This window comes from Babylonia areolata, chromosome 9 (assembly GCF_041734735.1).
Source record: "Babylonia areolata isolate BAREFJ2019XMU chromosome 9, ASM4173473v1, whole genome shotgun sequence".
NCBI classification, from domain to species: Eukaryota; Metazoa; Mollusca; class Gastropoda; order Neogastropoda; family Buccinidae; genus Babylonia; species Babylonia areolata.
In genome coordinates, this window is record NC_134884.1 from 47,885,746 (window position 1) to 47,908,851 (window position 23,106).

Sequence of the window (23,106 nt, forward strand, 5' to 3'; positions counted from 1 at the left end):
TTTAAATCAATATAATTGCTTAAATACGCAAATAATTATGTTGGGTTTAATGAGCAGTTCTGTAATTGCCAGGTCTGTAGAGCATGCTGCCATTTTCCCTGTGTGTCCCTTTTCAATAGGTTAAAATGTTAAAAGTCTCATCTACTTTTGTGGCCATCAGGGCATAACATCATGTCCACTGTTTATAGGGCTTGGCACAGGAAGGCAGGGCACAATCCTTTCCTTCCTTCCTTCTAACCTTCCCCGACATAGTCAGGTACCCATGTACACCGGGGTGGAGTGAAGAGAATCGGAGTAAAGTGCCTTTCCCAAGGGACACACCACCATCCCGAAACAGGGCCTCCAACCCTCATCACTGGTGAACACTGGGTCACAAGTCCAACGCCTAACCGATTCTGCCACTACACTGCCCTCCCTGAAACAATAGAGACAAGTAAAGGGAGGTGACCATGTCTTCATTCTGTGGTGGCTTGACAACACAAATCATGGTGCATTAATATGTGAGGAGGTCAGTCATCCATTTTATGCTGCATTTCAAGAAATACTTCCAAGCTTTTTTGTTTGAAATGTTTGTTCGTTTATTTATTATTTATTTATTTTTCTGTATTGTTTTGTTTGCAGCAAATCTCTATGGCCCAGAAATTTCAACATAGATAAGATATCAGTGTCAAGAAAGCTAAAAAGAAAGTTCGCATTCAAATTCGTTTTGCCGCTGTTATGATTGTTTTCGCGGTGTGCAGTGTGTGTGTGTGTGTGTGTGTGTGTGTGCGCGCGCGCGTGTGTTTGTACATGTGTACGCATGCGTGTGTGTGTCTTTTGTGCATGTATACGTGAGTGTGTCTTTTGTGCATGTATACGTGAGTGTGTCTTTTGTGCATGTATACGTGAGTGTGTCTTTTGTGCATGTATACATGTGTCTTTTTTGCATGTATACGTGTGTCTTTTTTGCATCTATACGTGTGTCTTTTATGCATGTATACGTGAGTGTGTCTTTTGTGTATGTATACGTGAGTGTGTCTTTTATGTATGTATACATGAGTGCTCACCTCCCTGGCATGAGGAAGGGGCTAGAAAAGGTGCCCTAAAAATTGCCTGCTCCATATCACCCTGGCCAGCATACCGCGGCTGGCGGGGACCCTACATCAGCGGTCGAAACAACAAGAAAGAAAAGAAAAAAACAAGGATCGTTCCTCTCACCATTGGTGCTTGGAACATAAGGACTCTCCTGGACAGAGATAACGCGGACAGACCCCAAAGGAGAACGGCACTAGTTGCATCCGAACTCGCCAGATACAAAATTGACATCGCAGCCTTGAGTGAGACTCGGCTTGCAGGCGAAGGCGAGCTCTGTGAACAGGGATCTGGTTACACCTTCTTCTGGAGTGGACGAGGAAGCAAAGAGCGACGTGAGGCTGGCGTTGGTTTTGCAGTAAAAACAGCACTTGTCAGCAAGCTAGCTGGAATCCCAAAGGGAGTCAACTATAGGCTTATGACCATGAAACTCCCACTGGCATCTGGCCAGAAGCACCTCACCATTGTCAGTGCCTACGCCCCAACCATGACCAACCCGGATGAAGTGAAGGCGAAGTTCTACGAGGACCTTCACTCTGTCATTGTTGCTATCCCTAAAGCAGACAAGCTCATCATTCTTGGGGACTTCAATGCTAGAGTTGGCTCTGACTACATCTCCTGGGATGGAGTGATTGGAAAGCACGGTGTGGGCCACTGCAACCCAAATGGATTGCTTTTGCTTCAGACCTGTGCAGAGCACGAACTGCTGATAACCAACACAGTTTGCTGCCTCCCTACCCGTAACAGGACGTCATGGATGCACCCTCGCTCAAAGCATTGGCATCTCATCGATTATGTCATCGTCAGGAAAAGGGATAGGCAAGATGTACGTGTAACAAAGACCATGTGCGGCGCCGAGTGTTGGACAGACCATCGCCTTGTAGTCTCGAAGCTGAATATTCGAATCCAGCTCAAGAGACGCCCCCAAGGCCAGAAGGCTCCAAAACGGCTCAACATCGCTAAGCTGAAAAAAATCACCATCAAACAGTCCTTTGTGGAGCTGCTGGAAGATCGTCTGGAATCCGCCTCTCTGGACAACCAGAATGTGGAGTCTGACTGGAGGACCCTGCGTGAGCTGATCTATAGTACAGCTTCAGAGACCCTGGGACCCATGACCAGAAAGCACAAAGACTGGTTTGATGAAAACTGTGATGAAATCAAGCAGCTTCTGGATGAGAAACGCCGTCTGCATCAAGCCTACCTGAGCAACCCAAAGTCCACATCAAAAAAGGATGCGTATGATGCCATCCGCAGGACTGTTCAGCAAAAGTTACGCCAGATGAAGGATAAGTGGCTGAGTGACAAAGCTGATGAGATCCAGGGATATGCTGACAGACACGATATGAAGAGGTTCTATGATGCCTTAAAAGAAGTCTACGGCCCCACATCCTCAGGATCATCCCCCCTCCTCAGTGCAGATGGGAATACCTTGATCACCGAGAAGGAGAAAATTCTCAAACGCTGGGCTGAGCACTTCAACAGTGTCTTAAATCGCCCTTCCTCCATAAATGATGAAGCCATAAACCATCTCCCACAAGTCCCCATCAACGAAGCACTGGACGATCCGCCAACACCTCTTGAGACCCAGAAAGCAATCCGTCTGCTATCCAGTGGCAAAGCACCTGGCTCAGACTCCATACCAGCTGAGGTCTACAAAGATGGAGGTACTGTGCTGACTGAGAAGCTCCATCAGCTGTAGACTTTTGGTAGACTCAATGCAAATGTCTGGAACAGAAGAGGCATTAGTCTTGAGACCAAGCTAAAGGTCTACAGAGCAGTAGTTCTCCCCACACTACTGTACGCCTGCGAGACTTGGACAGTGTACCAACGACATGCCAAGAAGCTGAACCACTTCCACACAACATGCCTCAGGAAGCTACTGAACATCAAGTGGCAAGACAAGACCCCAGACACAGAGGTGCTCGCAAAAGCCACCCTTCCCAGCATCTTCATCATTCTGATGCAGTCCCAGCTTCGCTGGGCTGGACACGTGGCGCGCATGCCAGACCATCGGCTGCCCAAAAGGCTCTTCTATGGCGAGCTGCAACAAGGGAAGAGATCACACGGAGGTCAGAAGAAGCGCTTCAGAGATACTCTGAAAGTCTCTCTGAAAGCGTTTGATATCAACCCTGACTCCTGGGAGGAATCTGCAGTGGACCGTGACAAATGGCTCGCTGCTGTGCACAAAGGCGCCAAGTTGTGCGAGGCCAACAGGACTGCTGCAGCTGTTCAGAAGAGGCAGGACAGAAAGTCACGGGCAAACAAGCTCCCTGACAATGATGTGCCTGTCTTTGTCTGCCCCAACTGTCAGCGAACATTTCGTGCGCAGATTGGACTATTCAGCCATCTGCGCATTCACAGATAGATTCATGAGCATCCTCCCCCCCCACCCCACCACCATCCCCCAGCTGGTTGACAACGATGGTCATCATCGATCTCGATGGACACACCACCACCACCACATGAGTGTGTCTTTTGTGCATGTATACGTGAGTGTGTCTTTTGTGCATGTATACGTGAGTGTGTCTTTTGAGCATGTATACGCGAGTGTGTCTTTTGTGCATGTATACGTGAGTGTGTCTTTTGTGCATGTATACGTGAGTGTGTCTTTTGTGCATGTATACGTGAGTGTGCCTTTTGTGCATGTATATATGTGTGCATGCCTGTTTTCCTGTGTGCCTTTATTATTATTATTATTTTTTATTTTTTATCAGAGTGACACACTACAGTGTAAGGGACATAACAAGACGTGCGGTCTGCGTCCGATTATCTCTCTTTGCCGCTGTTGAAGAAGACACATGGTGCAAAGATTGGGTGTGTGCGTACGTGGGTGCGTGGGTGTTTACACGTGCATGCGTGCCAGTGTGTTTGTGTGTGTGGTGTGTGTGCGCGTGTGTTTGTGTGTGCGCATATATATATATATATATATATATATATATATATATATGTGTGTGTGTGTGTGTGTGTGTGTGTGTTCCAATCGCGCCGATAAACATACATTGAGAGAGAGAGACAGAGTGAGAGAGAAACACACACACACACACACACACACACACACACACACACACACAGAGAAATTGTGTAATTTCTACCACCACTGCCTGAACTGTCACAGAAAAAAACAACCCAAAACAAGAAAGTTTCCAAACTGGTGTCACATTTTAATTTTCTCCTCTCTCTCTCTCTCCATCCATTCTCATGCATCACGTCTACCCCCACTCTACACTCAAACCCCTATTTCCATCTACTACTACAAATACAACAACAACAACTACTACTACTACTACTAACAATGACAATAGCAACAACTATAATGACAATAACAATAATGGACATTCATATAGCGCGTCCCCCCCCCCCCACCACCCCCAGAAATACTGCTAAAAGTGATTTACATTTCGCTCCCCCCTCCTGCCTCCTCTTCCCTCCATAATCACACCCCTACATCCCAACCACCCCCCTCCCACCCCACCCCACCCCCACATATAACACACTCGCGCAATTGAACATTAACAAGAGAGGCAAGGCCTTCGAGACTCACTTGTGATACACTTTAAAAAAATCTAATCGTTAAAATGTGTTCCGTATTTGTTATTTTAAAGCTTCGGGTTAAAAAAAAAAGAAAAAAGAAATGTCCTAACGGCAGATTCGAACCCCGCGTGTTCGGGTGAGAAGACACTGTCTTACCCAGTACAGTACCGTGGCTCCTTGACTGAGAGTAAAACACACAAGCTTTTTATGTATTGAGTATAATTTCAAAATGTAATGTTTAAGATGAGAGAGATCAGTTTAAAGAAAATTAACCCCCCCTAGCATTAATTACAGATTAATTTCCCTTTTTTACTATCTGCACCAAAGATATGCACCAGAAATATAACTTCCATGCTTTGCAAAAGAAGTTCCTGTTTGAGCAAAAAATGATAAAAATGACTGCTCTTGTTGTTGGGTCAGAATATCAGATCAAAGTGCCAAGTTTAGAGAATAAAAAAAAATATAAATATAACAGTAAATTCAGTCTGCATATAATTTGGCTTCTTTTAAAACAATTTTTGTGCCCATCCAAGAAGTGCAATATTGTTTTAAACAAGATGACTGGAAAGAACTGAATTTTTCCTATTTTTATGCCAAATTTGGTGTCAACTGACTAAATATTTGCAAAAAAAATGTCAATGTTAAAGTTTACCTGGACACACAGACAACCGAACACTGGGTTAAAACATAGACTCTGTTTACAGAAGTGAGTAAAAACAAAAAAACAAACACCCACAGAAAACATTCCTGCAACACACACAAGCACTCCACAACACACATGCTCACACCAGCAATGGAAAAAAAAAACGGTTGTTGGAAAAAGAAGCAGAAATATGGCAACTGTTGTGGCAGTGAAATGCACAATAAGGAGCCTGGTGGGAGAAACGTCCCTCCTCCTTCTTCTCCTTCACAACAACGGAACATCAGATTTCCAGCAGCCACTCGAGGTACTTGTACACACGAGGGTCGCTGATGATGTCCACGTGGGAGACGTTGGAGAGCGGCATGTGGTAGACAGCCTGCTCCTGCTCCCCAGCCCAGCGGAGACAGCCCTGCAGGCTGCGCAGGTTGACCGTGCCGTCGCCGTCGCCGTAGATAGTGTTGGGCTGCGTGTCGGGGAAGGCGCCCTTGGGGAACTGGAAGGCCGCCGGGGTGTCTACGCCGTACCCGTAGATACAGTGAACCTCCACCTCTGGGGCCTTCAGGTCTGTGGGCAGAAGAACAAGCGGTAACAATTGAATTAACCATGGCCTGTCGGTAAGGGTAGAGTTTTGAATGGCTTCCCTTCGGCTGTCATTCACGAGGAGACAGGGGTGGAAAGCCCCCGACCCTTACAACTCCCAACTGCCGCCAACATCCCCTGTCCACACCGCCAGACAACATTCAGGGCGCAGATTGAACTAACCAGCCACTAGTCTGCACACACACCGCCCCCAACAACCCCAGCCCCAGGATCACTAACACATTCAGGGCGCAGATTGAACTAACCAGCCACTAGTCTGCACACACACCGCCCCCAGCAACACCAGCCCCAGGATCACTAACACATTCAGGGCGCAGATTGAACTAACCAGCCACTAGTCTGCACACACACCGCCCCCAACAACCCCAGCCCCAGGATCACTAACACATTCAGGGCGCAGATTGAACTAACCAGCCACTAGTCTGCACACACACCGCCCCCAACAACCCCAGCCCCAGGATCACTAACACATTCAGGGCGCAGATTGAACTAACCAGCCACTAGTCTGCACACACACCGCCCCCAACAACCCCAGCCCCAGGATCACTAACACATTCAGGGCGCAGATTGAACTAACCAGCCACTAGTCTGCACACACACCGCCCCCAGCAACACCAGCCCCAGGATCACTAACACATTCAGGGCGCAGATTGAACTAACCAGCCACTAGTCTGCACACACACCGCCCCCAACAACACCAGCCCCAGGATCACTAACACATTCAGGGCGCAGATTGAACTAACCAGCCACTAGTCCTGCACACACACCGCCCCCAACAACACCAGCCCCAGGATCACTAACACATTCAGGGTGCAGATTGAACTAACCAGCCACTAGTCTGCACACACACCGCCCCCAACAACACCAGCCCCAGGCATCACTAACACATTCAGGGCGCAGATTGAACTAACCAGCCACTAGTCTGCACACACACCGCCCCCAACAACACCAGCCCCAGGCATCACTAACACATTCAGGGCGCAGATTGAACTAACCAGCCACTAGTCTGCACACACACCGCCCCCAGCAACACCAGCCCCAGGATCACTAACACATTCAGGGTGCAGATTGAACTAACCAGCCACTAGTCTGCACACACACCGCCCCCAACAACACCAGCCCCAGGATCACTAACACATTCAGGGCGCAGATTGAACTAACCAGCCACTAGTCTGCGCACACACCGCCCCCAACAACACCAGCCCCAGGATCACTAACACATTCAGGGCGCAGATTGAACTAACCAGCCACTAGTCTGCACACACACCGCCCCCAACAACCCCAGCCCCAGGATCACTAACACATTCAGGGCGCAGATTGAACTAACCAGCCACTAGTCTGCACACACACCGCCCCCAACAACCCCAGCCCCAGGATCACTAACAGGGTCCTCGTCGTGCTGACGGACGAATAACATTCACGAGGTAAGGCCTGATTGAGCGCGTTGGATTACTCTGCTGCTGGTTAGGCAGATATCTGCTTAGCAGATGTGGTTTATCGTATAGGAATTTGTCCGAACGCAGTGACGCCTCCTTCAGTAACTGAAATGAACTCACAAGGTTGGTTAGTTTGTGAATGTGTGTGTTGTGTGTTGGAGAGGTGCGTGTTCATTCACTTGGTCATTTCAGGTCTGTCGGTTAATCATAACCTGTTGGCAGTGAACGTGTGTGTGTGTGATTTCATAGGTTCTGGAGATTTCAAACCATGACAATGATCATATGTTCGGGGAAGCAGTAATATCTAAACACCCTCACACACACACACACACACACACACACACACTACCCCCACACCCCTCCCCCCACCCCAGATAAACGCACAAACACATGCGTACCCATACACAAACACACCTACAAAATCACACACAAATCCCCCCACTCCCACACCCACACTCACCGAACACCACACACCCAAACCTATACAGACAGACCTCCCCTACACCCACACCCACCATGATTTCTTGTGTGTGTGTGTGTGTGTGTGTGTGTGTGTGTGTGTGTGTGTGTGTCTGTATGTGTCTGTGTGCATGTCTATGTGTGTGTGTGTCTCTGTATTTGTGTGTATGTGTGTTCGTGGGCTGCAACTCACACGTTTACTCGTGTGTACGAGTGTTTTTTTTAAAATAATTTATATTATTTCATTTTTTCCATTTATGACGGTTATTACCCCCGCCATGCTGACAGCCATACTTGGCGTTTTTCAACGCCACATACCATAGATGAGATCCTTGGTGTCCCGATACATGTAGAGGCTGTCAGTGGCGTTCAGGTCCTGGTACAGCTGCTCCAAGTCGCTGACGGTGTAGTTTTTCTTGGCCGTGATGACCAGCGCCTCCTCAGGCCCCCAGAACTTGTCAGTGGGCACCAGCCAGTTGATGCTGGCCATGGACCGCTCCACCGGCCGGATCTCCAGGTTGGAGACCTGTCCGAAGCCCATGTTGTACCCTGGGTAAAGGGAGACAGCACCGTCGTCATCTTCTTCATCATGATAATCATCATTGTGACCACCACCACCACCACCACCACCACCATCATCATCATCATTGTGACCACCACCACCACCACCACCACCACCATCATCATCACTACTGTATTCCTCATTATTACCGTCATTGTCGTCGTAAGCATCACCGTCTGGGTGCTTTCTTCTTTTTTTTTTTTTTTTTTTTCTCGGATGTGATGACAAACCGAGGTCTTGTGTGCAGCGTGCACTTAGCTCACGCACACAAAGCCACAGCAAAAAAGGGTTTGCTCCTGCAGAATCCTGCAGAGAAAAATCCACTTGGAGAGTAAGGTAAAACAAAAGATACTTTTAGGAAATTTTAGCCTTTAGGTGACCTAGAAAAAACACACCAGGAAATGGAGACGCGCATGTGCACAGGATATGCAGACGCACATGCGCACACGTTCTCACTAGAAATAACTCCGGGAATCTCCACAAAATTCAGACGAACGTGGGTCTGCAAACGCTTCCTGTTCTTCTTCTTCTTCTTGGTGTTATCACTAATAAACATTGAGGTTCTTCTTCTTCTTCTTGGTGTTATCACTAATAAACATTGAGGTTCTTCTTCTTGGTGTTATCACTAATAAACATTGAGGTTCTTCTTCTTGGTGTTATCACTAATATACATTGAGGTTCTTCTTCTTCTTCATGGTGTTATCACTAATAAACATTGAGGTTCTTCTTCTTCTTCTTGGTGTTATCACTAATAAACATTGAGGTTCTTCTTCTTCTTCTTGGTGTTATCACTAATAGACATTGAGGTTCTTCATCTTCTTCATGGTGTTATCACTAATAAACATTGAGGTTCTTCTTCTTCTTCTTGGTGTTATCACTAATAAACATTGAGGTTCTTCTTCTTCTTCTTGGTGTTATCACTAATAAACATTGAGGTTCTTCTTCTTCTTCTTGGTGTTATCACTAATAAACATTGAGGTTCTTCATCTTCTTCTTGGTGTTATCACTAACAAACACTGAGGCCAGGAGAACAAATGATTAACAACTAGTAAGGAGTGTTAACTCTCTCCATTCACAACGCCAATACTGTTTACGCTTCCAATTCAGCAAACACACAGATAAATAAAAGGTACATAGGAACAAACCCAGACAATTCCTCAAAAAAAGGAAGCGCCGGTCTTATTATCATTGTAATTATTATTATCATTAGTATCATTATCATTATTATTATCATTATCTGTGACTGACCAGCAGTCCTCCTTGAAAGATTTCGTTCGTTCTTTCCCCTTTCCGTTTGCATCTGTCAGTCTGTCAGTCTGTCTGTCAGTCAGTCAGTCAGTCAGTCAGTCAGTCAGTCTCTCAACACCCCTATATCTCTTCCCTTCCATATATCTTTACCAAACTGCGCTTGCCAGAGGAAAACTCAACAACAGCAGCAACAACAAGAAAGGAAATACAAAGACTGACCAGCAGTGATGAGGTGCAGCACCTTGGCCGCCCCTCCCCAGACCCCGGCGAGGGACACGTGTGCCCTGATGAACTGGTTCTTCCAGGCCCGGGTCACCACCTGGTTGTAGAAGTACAGCAGGACGGGGTTGCCCATGGAGTGGCCCACCACCACCACCGGGGAGTCTCCGTTCCGCCTGTACATGTCCTCGATGACCGCCTTCAGGTCGGCGTAAAACTTCTCCATTTCGTCTGGGCACGGCCAAGCCAGGTCAGTGAGTATTGAAGTAGATGAGTGGCATAAATATACTCTATCATAATAAATGCTTCTAAATAAATTGTATGTCTTATTTCTATTCTAAAGCGCGGTTAGCCGCCCCATCTGAGATGGGGTTCTACGCTGTTTTAAGCCTGAGTTACATGACAACAACACAACAACAGCAACACCAACACCAACACCACCAACAACAATAGTAATAACAACATCAACACAAGAACAAGAACAACAACAAAGCAAAAATAGTAGTAAGAAGAACAACAACAAGAAGAAGGGACATTCATTGGGCACATTTCCCCCCACAAATACTGCTCAAAGAGCTTTACATTTCCGTTTCCCCCCATACCCTCTCCCTCCGTACCGCCCCGACCCCACCCCCCTCACACACAATCATATCAGAACATAGCGAAAGAAACAAAATAATTCAGATCTTACTGGGCGCTCTTCTCCAGTCGTAGGGAGCACCACCGACGTTGGATGAGGTGTAGTTGTAACTAGCCAGCATCGTCACCATCGGCTCGTAGTACGCCGCTGAAAGCACACAGCACAGCTACAGGCAGTCATCTGTCAGTGATAGCACACAGCACAGCTACAGGCAGTCATCTGTCAGTGATAGCACACAGCACAGCTACATGCAGTCATCTGTCAGTGATAGCACACAGCACAGCTACAGGCAGTCATCTGTCAGTGATAGCACACAGCACAGCTACAGGCAGTCATCTGTCAGTGATAGCACACAGCACAGCTACAGGCAGTCATCTGTCAGTGATAGCACACAGCACAGCTACAGGCAGTCATCTGTCAGTGATAGCACACAGCACAGCTACAGGCAGTCATCTGTCAGTGATAGCACACAGCACAGCTACAGGCAGTCATCTGTCAGTGATAGCACACAGCACAGCTACATGCAGTCATCTGTCAGTGATAGCACACAGCACAGCTACAGGCAGTCACCTGTCAGTGATAGCACACAGCACAGCTACAGGCAGTCATCTGTCAGTGATAACACACAGCACAGCTACATGTAGTCATCTGTCAGTGATAACACACAGCACAGCTACAGACAGCCATCTGTCAGTGATAGCACACAGCTACATGCAGTCATCTGTCAGTGATAACACACAGCACAGCTACAGACAGCCATCTGTCAGTGATAGCACACAGCACAGCTACATGTAGTCATCTGTCAGTGATAACACACAGCACAGCTACAGGCAGTCATCTGTCAGTGATAGCACACAGCACAGCTACATGCAGTCATCTGTCAGTGATAGCACACAGCACAGCTACAGGCAGTCATCTGTCAGTGATAGCACACAGCACAGCTACAGGCAGTCATCTGTCAGTGATAGCACACAGCACAGCTACAGGCAGTCATCTGTCAGTGATAGCACACAGCACAGCTACAGGCAGTCATCTGTCAGTGATAGCACACAGCACAGCTACAGGCAGTCATCTGTCAGTGATAGCACACAGCACAGCTACAGGCAGTCATCTGTCAGTGATAGCACACAGCACAGCTACAGGCAGTCATCTGTCAGTGATAGCACACAGCACAGCTACAGGCAGTCATCTGTCAGTGATAGCACACAGCACAGCTACAGGCAGTCATGTCAGTGATAGCACACAGCTACAGGCAGTCATCTGTCAGTGATAGCACACAGCTACAGGCAGTCATCTGTCAGTGATAGCACACAGCTACAGGCAGTCATCTGTCAGTGATAGCACACAGCACAGCTACATGCAGTCATCTGTCAGTGATAGCACACAGCACAGCTACATGCAGTCATCTGTCAGTGATAGCACACAGCTACAGGCAGTCATCTGTCAGTGATAGCACACAGCACAGCTACAGGCAGTCATCTGTCAGTGATAGCACACAGCACAGCTACAGGCAGTCATGTCAGTGATAGCACACAGCTACAGGCAGTCATCTGTCAGTGATAGCACACAGCTACAGGCAGTCATCTGTCAGTGATAGCACACAGCTACAGGCAGTCATCTGTCAGTGATAGCACACAGCACAGCTACAGGCAGTCATCTGTCCGCGATAGCACACAGCACAGCTACAGGCAGTCATCTGTCAGTGATAGCACACAGCACAGCTACAGGCAGTCATCTGTCAGTGATAGCACACAGCACAGCTACATGCAGTCATCTGTCAGTGATAACACACAGCACAGCTACATGCAGTCATCTGTCAGTGATAGCACACAGCACAGCTACATGCAGTCATCTGTCAGTGATAGCACACAGCTACAGGCAGTCATCTGTCAGTGATAGCACACTGCACAGCTACAGGCAGTCATCTGTCCGCGATAGCACACAGCACAGCTACATGCAGCCATCTGTCGGTGATAGCACACAGCACAGCTACAGGCAGTCATCTGTCGGTGATAGCACACTGCACAGCTACAGGCAGTCATCTGTCAGTGATAGCACACAGCACAGCTACATGCAGCCATCTGTCGGTGATAGCACACAACTACAGGCAGTCGTCAGTGATAGCACACAACACAGCTACATGTAGTCATCTGTCAGTGATAGCACACAGCACAGCTACAGGCAGTCATCTGTCAGTGATAACACACAGCACAGCTACAGACAGCCATCTGTCAGTGATAGCACACAGCACAGCTACAGGCAGTCATCTGTCAGTGATAACACACAGCACAGCTACAGGCAGTCATCTGTCAGTGATAGCACACAGCACAGCTACAGGCAGTCATCTGTCAGTGATAGCACACAGCACAGCTACATGTAGCCATCTGTCAGTGATAGCACACAGCACAGCTACATGCAGTCATTTATCGTGTTGCTTGCTCTGTCTTTTTCTTCTTCTTCGATCGTGTGCTGCAACTCCCACGTTCACTGGTATGTACACGAGTGGGCTTTTACGTGCATGACCGGTTTTACCCCGCCAAGTAGGCAGCCATACTCCGTTTCCGGGGGTGGGGGGGTGTTGCTAGTTCAGTTTCGGCCCTACCTTGGTTAACTAGTGTTGATGACTAAGTGCTTTTATTTATTATTATTTTTTATGGAGCAACACTTAAAGTGATAAACATTTCTAACTGCAAAATGCAGCGTGCGCATGCACACACACACACACACACACACACACACACACACACTCACTCACACACACACACACAAGATAAAATACCCCCCCCCCCCCGGCCCCCCCCCCCCCCCCCAAAAAAAAAGAACAAACAAACAAACAAACACATACACATGGGAAATATATTACTTGAAGCGTTTAGTACTGTTATCCTGACAAAAGAAAAAAAGAATACGAAGATCAAAATTATCGCAGCGATTCAATAATAATTTTCAAAAAATTTGCCAGCTTCAACAACACTTTTTTCTTCGGATGGCGCGTTACAATTTTCTTGCCCAGATAAACTGATATCACCTACCACAAGAAGACGCTGTAACACATTTCCAGACGTTTTCGACTCAGTTTTGAGGGTGGTTATATTCAGTTTTTACAAAACGTTTCAGTAGCAAAACTAACGCATTAGTTATCTTGCAATGTCCGAAAAATCGTCTGCAACGAAGCCTTCATTCAATCTGTGTCGAGCATGGGGCAGCTGTTTCCGTTTTGGTCCCACAAACCATGAAAACGAACACATAGTGAAGAGTCGTAAGGAAGCGCTTTTTGAGGAAGTGTCTGGGTTTGTTCCAATGTAAGGAAGCGCTTTTTGAGGAAGTGTCTGGGTTTGTTCCAATGTAAGGAAGCGCTTTTTGAGGAAGTGTCTGGGTTTGTTCCAATGTAAGGAAGCGCTTTTTGAGGAAGTGTCTGGGTTTGTTCCAATGTAAGGAAGCGCTTTTTGAGGAAGTGTCTGGGTTTGTTCCAATGTAAGGAAGCGCCTTTTGAGGAAGTGTCTGGGTTTGTTCCAATGTAAGGAAGCGCTTTTTGAGGAAGTGTCTGGGTTTGTTCCAATGTAAGGAAGCGCTTTTTGAGGAAGTGTCTGGGTTTGTTCCAATGTAAGGAAGCGCTTTTTGAGGAAGTGTCTGGGTTTGTTCCAATGTAAGGAAGCGCTTTTTGAGGAAGTGTCTGGGTTTGTTCCAATGTAAGGAAGCGCCTTTTGAGGAAGTGTCTGGGTTTGTTCCAATGTAAGGAAGCGCTTTTTGAGGAAGTGTCTGGGTTTGTTCCAATGTAAGGAAGCGCTTTTTGAGGAAGTGTCTGGGTTTGTTCCAATGTAAAGAAGCGCTTTTTGAGGAAGTGTCTGGGTTTGTTCCAATGTAAGGAAGCGCCTTTTGAGGAAGTGTCTGGGTTTGTTCCAATGTAAGGAAGCGCTTTTTGAGGAAGTGTCTGGGTTTGTTCCAATGTAAGGAAGCACTTTTTGAGGAAGTGTCTGGGTTTGTTCCAATGTAAGGAAGCGCTTTTTGAGGAAGTGTCTGGGTTTGTTCCAATGTAAGGAAGCGCTTTTTGAGGAAGTGTCTGGGTTTGTTCCAATGTAAGGAAGCGCTTTTTGAGGAAGTGTCTGGGTTTGTTCCAATGTAAGGAAGCGCTTTTTGAGGAAGTGTCTGGGTATAACTGGGTGAATTAGTTAACAGAGCACTGACAGTGGAACCCTAGGAAAAGAAAACCTGCAGGGTCCACACGCACACACGCGAATAAACAATCAGCAATTCAATGTAAGGAAAAAAACAAAAACAACACACACACACACACACACACAAGATAAAATAACCCCCCCCCCCAAAAAAAAAAAAAGAACAAAAAAGAAAAAAAGAACAAACACATACACATGGGAAATATATTACTTGAAGCGTTTAGTACTGTTATCCTGACAAAAGAAAAAAGAATACGAACAAAATTATCGCACTGATTCAATAATAATTTTCAAAAATTTTGCCAGCTTCAACAACACTTTTTTCTTCGGGGAATTAAAGAGTGTACTGAATTTCAGTGTTAGCATAGCACGGACTTTAACTATGTACAGACGAATCAGTTAACGCGGCACTGGCTTAAACTGTAGAGATGAATCAGTTAACATAACAGAGAACTGTGCGAATTGTGCAAAGATGAACCAGATAAACAAAAAGATGAAATGAAGAAAGCACTGACTGTAAGATGTAAATATGAAACTGTCGGGGTCCAGGTTCATAATGGTGTCAGCAGTGCCGAAATCCTTGGTTGTGACGTTGACGCCTTTGAGGTCACTGGAGGTATGGGTCGCTCTGTCGTAGACAAGTCTGCAGACAGAGAGACACGGGGACAGGCGGAGGAGGCCAATCAAACCAATCAAATCAAATCAAAGACGCTTTATTAATCCACATGGGAATGAACTTGTACAATAACTGGCTCGTTATAAACACAAAACGTAATGATACGATCATGCACACAACACACTATTAAAGACAATAAAACTATTTCAGTAGAAATCCACAATAACTGTCGATGGCAAAAACGAGCCAAACACACACACACACACACACACACACACACACACACACACACACACGTGTTCGCACATGCATACATGTTTATGTGCACACAAACACATGGGCGCACATATTGCCAAGCATACCACATGCACAGAAGCAGGTTCGGGCATGGAAATCGTACCGTTTCCTTAATCGTATAATTATTTGGCCGTTTTCTATAACTTTGGATGTATGTGATCAGAGTTATCGTTCTTTGGGTTGTTGAGCCTGCAGACACCACACAATACACTGCAGAAAGAAAAAGGTTCATCTCTCGCGTTTCAGTTGGGTGGTTTTAGGTGGTTTTGTCTAACATCATGCTTAGAATTCCCCGTGACCTGTTCTGTTGATTGCATTCTTATGACAACTATCGAGCGATTTATCGGAAACTCTAACAAAGCAATAAAATCTCTCTCTCTCTCTCTCTCTCTCTCTCTCTCTCTCTCTCTGTGGCTGTGTGTGTGTGTGTGTGTGTGTGTGTGTGTGTGTGTGTGTGTGTGTGTGTGTGTGTGTGTGTTCAAAAAGGATGGCTATAATAGTTAAAAGAACAGAAAAAAAACATGATGATAAGCATGTCATGGTGTTGAGTACATGCTGGAAACTGTCCGGGAGAAGGGAGATAAAAGCATTCACACTTAAAATGTATACACATTGGTTAAAAAGGATGGTTATAATAATAATAATATAATGATAAACGTGGCATGGTATCGAGTAAGTTCTGCAAACTGTCCGGAAGAACAGAGGTAAGAGGAATCACAGTTAAAATGTATACACATTGGTTAAAAAAGGGTGGTTGCAATAATGATAATAATAATAATAATAATAATGACAACAATAAGACAACAACACCAACAACTACTACTACTACTACTACTATTCCATGGCATGGCATGGGGTACGTACTGCAATCTGTCCAGGTGAACAGAGATAAAACTAAAAACAATCACAGTTAAAATTTATATACAAGTATTAGAATAAGTATGGCTATAATAACAATAATAATGATAACAACAACAACAACAAAACAACAACAACAACAATAATGATAATAATAATAATATAACAACAAGAACAACAGCAGCAGCAGCAGCAGCAACAAAACAACAATAATAATAATAATAATATAACAACAACAACAACAAGAGTAACAACAATAATGATAACAGCAACAGTCACTAAACATGACGTGGTATCGGGTACGTACTGCATACTATCCAGGAAGCACTGGGGATGCCAGTAGGCGTAGCCCACGTTGACCCACAGGTACTCGCTGGGCAAGGAACAGTCATCCCAGGGGTAGTCATCGGTGTCATAATTTGAGAACAGCATGCTGCCGCCTAGTCCTGGAACTGATGAGGCAAAGCGAGGCAAGGTGTTTATTTCGTGTGCCCCCTGGGGTCGTTGAACCATTATACATGAACGTTTACTTTACACAGCACATCAAGAAAACAATTACAGTTGGGCCAACAGCAAAGTGAGAACTGTATTTTCAACGGTTTGTACATTGCAATGGAAAATCATATAAAGCTTAGTCTTTTGTGAAGGACTATGACTCTCAAACTAGGAGGCAAAATTGCACTGGTTCTTAGTGTTGCACCCTTGGGGACTAGTTGGCTTTTGGGAACCATCCCAATGCTGACTGTCCTGAAAACCTCCCCCACCCTGCACACACATACGTAACACACGCAACCACACACATACATGACCTGATCCTCTCTTACACACACACACACACACACACACACACACACACACTCCCTCCCACCCACCACTGACCACTATATCTTCCCACATTATCTTCTAGCCAGTCAAAACTAGTAGCCATTATCTCTTCCCATAATTGCCATCCTCCAGTGAGTCAGATCTGAGAATCACGAGAACAAGCCTTGGGTGGGTTTGGTTTGTGGTGGTGGTGCGAATCAGAACTGGCGTGAGATCCCGTTTGTTCTCCACAAGGAAAACCCAGCAGGCTGACAAGACACAGTCACAAAGAAAGATAATTTTCAACGTTTTCGTGAGGATTGGCACTTCGTGGGGGGAAGCAATGTGTTGTGTGTGTGTGTGTGTGTGTGTGTGTGTCATTCATCATCATCATTTTGCCCATCGCTCCTGGTGGAGCATTGGCCATCGACGACCCCTCACCATCGCACTCTGTTCTGGCCATACCAGTCCAGCTGGTCCCTTGCTGTGTGTGTGTGATGAGGGGGGATTGAAAAGGGTAGGGGTGGAGTGAAGGACTGTCAGTTCATTATCAGAGACATGTAACTAGAGTAGGGGGCTTAGTAGGTGGTGTCCTAAGTACGTTAAATCAGAACAGGTACCACTGAACACCACCGAAGTGACTCAGCAGCATTGCAGGGTCTCCTCTGGTGTGTGGCCTCCTAATGACCAAATATCGATGGTTCCTGACGTTGGAACTGTGACGGACGAACCCGGGTGTGGTCGTGTATGGGGGAATCTAAATGAGCGTCGTGGGAGTAATGCCACTGAAACGGTGCAGATGATGGGACAGCAAAGAAAAAAAAGAGACATGTAACTACCCATGTCAAGAGATTCAAAGTGTCACGAGAACCACACACACACACACAGACACTGCACGCATGCACACACACACACACACACACACACACAAATTCACACACACACACACACACAAATTCACACGTGCAATTACAAACACAAACGCACACAAGCATGCACACCACCACTCCTCGCCCCCTGCACCCCCCCACCCCCCCCCACACACACACACCCGCCACTTACTTAAGTAACCACTATCTCTTGTCACTGATCTGCCGCCAGTGAAATCTGAGCATCACGTGAGTTTGATTTGGTGTGTATGTGTGTGTGTGTGTGTGTGTGCGTGTGTTTGTGTGTGGTGTGTGTGTGTGTGGTGTGTGTGGTGTGTGTGTGTGTGTGTGTGTGGTGTGGTGATGTGTGTGTGTGTGTGTGTGTGTGTGTGTGTGTGTGTTTGAAGATGCCTAGGTCTGTTTTCGTGTGTGAGTGCATGTGTGGAAGGGGGTTGAAAAGGGGAGGTGTGAAGTGTTGACAAACAGCTGAAGAGACACGCACACAAAATCCAACGGAAGTCAGACATTCAAAGTGTGTTCATGTGTATCTGTTCCATTCTACGTCCCAGGTAACTCCCAGTTACAGCACTCCACCCACCTTCCCCCACCCACCGTCACGCGCCACTGACTTGTGTAAACGTTATCTCTGTCACTGAGCTGTCAGCTAGTGAAAACTGAGCGTCATTTGAGTTTGATTTGGTGGTGGTTGTGTGGGTGTGTGTGTGTGTGTGTGTGTGTGTGTGTGTGTTTTGAATTTGTGAAAATGGCTTCTAAATTTTCTTCTTCTTCTTCGTGTTTTTCTTCTATTAGGCCAATTACTTTGGTGATAATAAATTTAATCTCATGTTAATATTGATATTAGCATTATTTCACTATATTATGTACTGTTTGTTTATTTGTTTTATTTCATTATTTCATTACTTACTGTTTATGAATGTTATTTGATACAAGTCATAATATGGCTCATCAGCCATCATGATAAAATTGAAGTGCAACGTTGTGAGCACAGTATAAGCTTTAAGCTTGTTGATGCTCTTTTGTCATTCATTGCATTGTAATCATGTGTATTGTTGAATAATTAAAGATTATTTAAACCAAAATGGCTAGGTGTGTTTTTTCGCGTGTGCATGTGAAAATGGCTAGGTGTGTGCATGTTTTCGTGTGTGCACGTGTGTGTCTGTGTGTATATGTCACATGACACACTGTTGTGTGCGTAGTCGTAGACGCGTCAGGGTTTATGCAAAAGAGGTGGCTTTTTGTCACACGTATCACGCCATTTACATGAAATTCATCTGTATTTTGTTTAACTACTCCATCAGTTAAAAAAAAAAGTCCATCTGTGAAACAGAAAACCAGCAACTGAGAAAAAAAGTGTCTTTCGCATCGCACTTTGCACACGAAATAGCAGTAAACTTCCGCTCTTTGAATGTAAAATAATTCGTTCTTAAGTAACCACTATCTCTTGTTACTGTACTGCCGCCAGTAAAAGCTGAGCATCACGTGAGTTTGATTTGGTGTGTGTGTGTGTGTGTGTGTGTGTGAGGAGGGGCATTGATAAGGGTAGGGGGGTGGAGTGAAGGAATGTCAGTTATCAAGAGACACATAACTACCCGTGTCATAAGATTCTAATGTCACGAGAACCACACACGCACACACACACACACACACACACACACACACACACACACACACACACACACACGCACGCGTGCACCTACAGACAGACATATATACACACATACATGCTTAAAAACGCGTGCGCGCGCAAGCGAGCATGCACACCGCTACAACCCCTCCACTCAACCCACCCACCACTCCCTCTGGACACCCGCCACTGACGAGTGACCACTACCTCTTGTCACTGATCTGCCTCCGGTGAAAGCAAAGCGTCACGTCAGTTTGATTTGGTGTGTGTGGTGTTGTGTGTGTGTGTGTGTGTGTGTGTGGTGTTGTGTGTGTGTGTGTGTGTGTGTGTGTGTGTGTGTGTGGTGTGTGTGTGTGTCTGTGTCTGTGTCTCTGTGTGTGTGTGTGTGTGTGTGTGTGTGTGTGTCTGAAGATGCCTAGGTCTGTTTTCGTGTGTGAGTGCATGTGTGGAAGGGGGTTGAAAAGGGGAGGTGTGAAGTGTTGACAAACAGCTGAAGAGACACGCACACAAAATCCAATGAAAATCAGACATTCAAAGTATGTTCGTGTGTATCTGTTCTAGGCCAGGGAATTTTGATAAAAAATTTGCATTAGGTCAAAATGTCTGCAACAAAACCGTTCTTTTTATGATAAAATAGAATAAATCATACTGATCACATTGATATGAAGTTGACCGCTATAGGGGGGAGGGAACATAAGTAGATTTGATTTTAAGTGTCCAGAATCAAAAGTTTTTATTGCTTCTGCCTGTGTGAGAGCGCCTTACAAAGAGTCGCAAGGCAAGCACAGACCATTTTTGTATCTGTCCCGAACTATTCTGTTCTCCCTGGGAGTTACAGCACTCCACCCACCTTCCCCCACCCACCGTCACGCGCCACTGACTTGAGTAAACGTTATCTCTGTCACTGAGCTGTCAGCCAGTGAAAACTGAGCATCATTTGAGTTTGATTTGGTGGTGGTTGTGTTGTGTGTGTGTGTGTGTGTGTGTGTGTGTGTGTTTGAATTTGTGAAAATGGCTAGGTGTGTGTGTTTCTTCGCGTGTACATGCGAAAATGCCTAGGTGTGTGCGTGTGCGGGCGCACGCACGCGTGTGTGTGTGTGTGTGTGTGTGTCTGTCACATGACACGCTGTAATGTGCGTAGTTGTAGACGCGTCAGGGTTTATGCAAAAGAGGTGGCTTTTTGTCACACGTATCACGCCATTTACACGAAATTCATCTGTATTTTGTTTAACTACTCCATCAGTTTAAAAAAAAAGTCCATCTGTGAAACAGAAAACCACTAACTGAGAAAAAAAAAGTGTCTTTCGCATCGCACTTTGCACACAAAATATAAGTAAACTACTGCTCTTTGAACGTAAAATAAATTCGTTCTTTTAATGAAAATGCTTTCAGTTTTTGTTGTTTTTTTGTTTGTTTTTTCGCCTTCACCCAGCTTTGCATGAAAATGCACGGTTAGACTTTTACATGATTTGTTTTCCATTTACAATAAACAATACATGTGCACAACTTGTCACAATTGAAACCATCACTATCAACATATAAGACACGCATATAAAGAATTTTTAAAATATATTCAAATGACCTATAAGCAACGTTGCACTCACCCAAAAGCACCGGGTACTTGGGCTCCAGAGATGATGTTGGTTTCATGGACAGAGCGGCCAGCAGAAGAGCCCAACAGACAGCTGCAGTTACACGCCCCATGGTGAACGCGGCTTTAGGTCTCACCTACCTCACCGACAAGTTTTCCAAACCTCGTCAAGCAATGTACTGTGGACCGGTCTGTGTCTGTGGCTCGAATTCGACTGCGTACCGACAGTCCCGCTTTTTATTAGCCAAGCCACGTGACCACGTGACCACGTGACTCGCTCACGTGCTTACTTCTGCGCATGGGTGTTTGGTCAGCGGCTTCGAGGGTTTCTGGAACAAAGACAAATAAAACTTTGTGTTCTAGTTTTGTGGATGATAATGAAGATCATAATACTGATAGAAATACTGATACTACTACTGATAATAATAATGATAATAATAATGTGTGTGTGTGTGTGTGTGTGTGTGTGTGTGTGTGTGTGTGTGTGTGTGTGTGTCCTGGACAGTGTTGTGGGGCTGCGGGGCATGGACGGATCAGTGTGACCGGTGTCCTGTCTTTCTCTGGGGTGGGGAGGGAGACTGGGCAAGTGAAAGGATGGACTGGCTGGTCATGAACAGCTTTGTCACTGCTTTCAGGTGCAGGGCCAGTTTCAGTGAGGCATCTATGAACGAAATGACACTGGTTATGACTGTTTTTTGACACTGGTTATTAGTGTTGTTGTTTTTTGTTTACACTGGTTGTGACTTGGATTGGTGTTTGACACTGGTTATGAGTGTTTTTTGACATTGGTTATGTGGGGTTTTTTTTCACACACTGGTTAAGATTGGGTTTTGGTGTCGTTTATGAGCGGTTTTTGACATTGGTTATGAGTGGGTTTTGACACAAGTGTTTTTCTCATATAGTTTTTACACTGGTTATGAATTGTTTTTGACACAATGTGGAATTAACATTGACAGAAAGGGAAGAGGAGTGTATGGGAGAGGGATAACAGCGGTTGATGAGGTTAGTGCTAAGAAAGGGTAAAGGGTGAGGAGGGTGGAGGGATGTAAAATTGATTTACGGGATGCGCGCATACTGTCACATGCTTGTGAACACAGACACACACTCACGCACACACACACACACACACACTCACGAACACACACACACACACACACACACTCACGAACACACACACACACTCACGCACACACACACTCACGCACACACACACACACACACACACACTCACATGCTCGCATGTGTGTTCGTGCACGCGCACACACAGACACAGACAAAAGGATAATCACACTCATTCGTCTGCATGTTTGCATTGGCACTGACAGACACAGACAGAGAGGGGGAGAGAGAGGGAGAGAGAGAGAGAGAGAGAGAGAGAGAGAGAGAGAGAGAGAGGGAGAGAGAGACCAAGAGAGAGAGAGGGGGGCAGACAGATAGACAGACAGATAGACAGACGATGACGAAACCGAAAATATCGTTAGAAAGTATATCATCGTTACCCATTCGTTAGTTTATTCAAAAATAAATAATAATATAACACATGTGAACACAGACATTCTAATGCAAAAGTGGAGATATAATTTATTTCATTGAAACACAGAGCACAACACAGAGATACAAGCACACAAGTTGACCAGACACTGTCTGTAAAAGTCTGAAGGAGACAAGACGAAGATGTCACACACACACACACACACACACACACACACACACACACACACACACACACACTAGATTGCCCCGTCTTTGCCTGCAAACCCAAACCACTACCCTCCGGCTGTTTCTTGTCATCGTGTTATCGCTGTGTGTTCTGCCGGTCAGGGATCTCCTCTGCTGCTGGTA

General features: G+C 45.8%; 1 protein-coding gene across 1 annotated transcript; it reads right to left on the reverse strand.

Moving 5' to 3' along the window:
* Positions 1-5,525: 5,525 nt before the first annotated feature.
* On the reverse strand, positions 5,526-21,377 carry LOC143285656 (lysosomal phospholipase A and acyltransferase-like). Its single transcript, XM_076593053.1, has 7 exons — positions 21,278-21,377; positions 16,663-16,807; positions 15,100-15,227; positions 10,461-10,556; positions 9,770-10,000; positions 8,059-8,289; positions 5,526-5,809 (listed from the first exon to the last, which is right to left on the reverse strand). Exons 1-7 carry the CDS (start codon positions 21,375-21,377, stop codon positions 5,526-5,528), a joined length of 1,215 nt encoding a protein of 404 aa, XP_076449168.1.
* Between the last annotated feature and the right edge of the window lie 1,729 nt (positions 21,378-23,106).

Excerpts from the sequence above, each read along its gene's own strand:
- LOC143285656 (XM_076593053.1), bottom strand. The coding sequence starts at position 21,377 with ATGGGGCGTGTAACTGCAGCTGTCTGTTGGGCTCTTCTGCTGGCCGCT. Across the intron at positions 10,001-10,460 it reads CGACTGGAGAAGAGCGCCCA|ACGAAATGGAGAAGTTTTAC; the intron begins GTAAGATCTGAA and ends GGCCGTGCCCAG. Across the intron at positions 8,290-9,769 it reads GCTGCACCTCATCACTGCTG|GGTACAACATGGGCTTCGGA; the intron begins GTCAGTCTTTGT and ends CCCTTTACCCAG.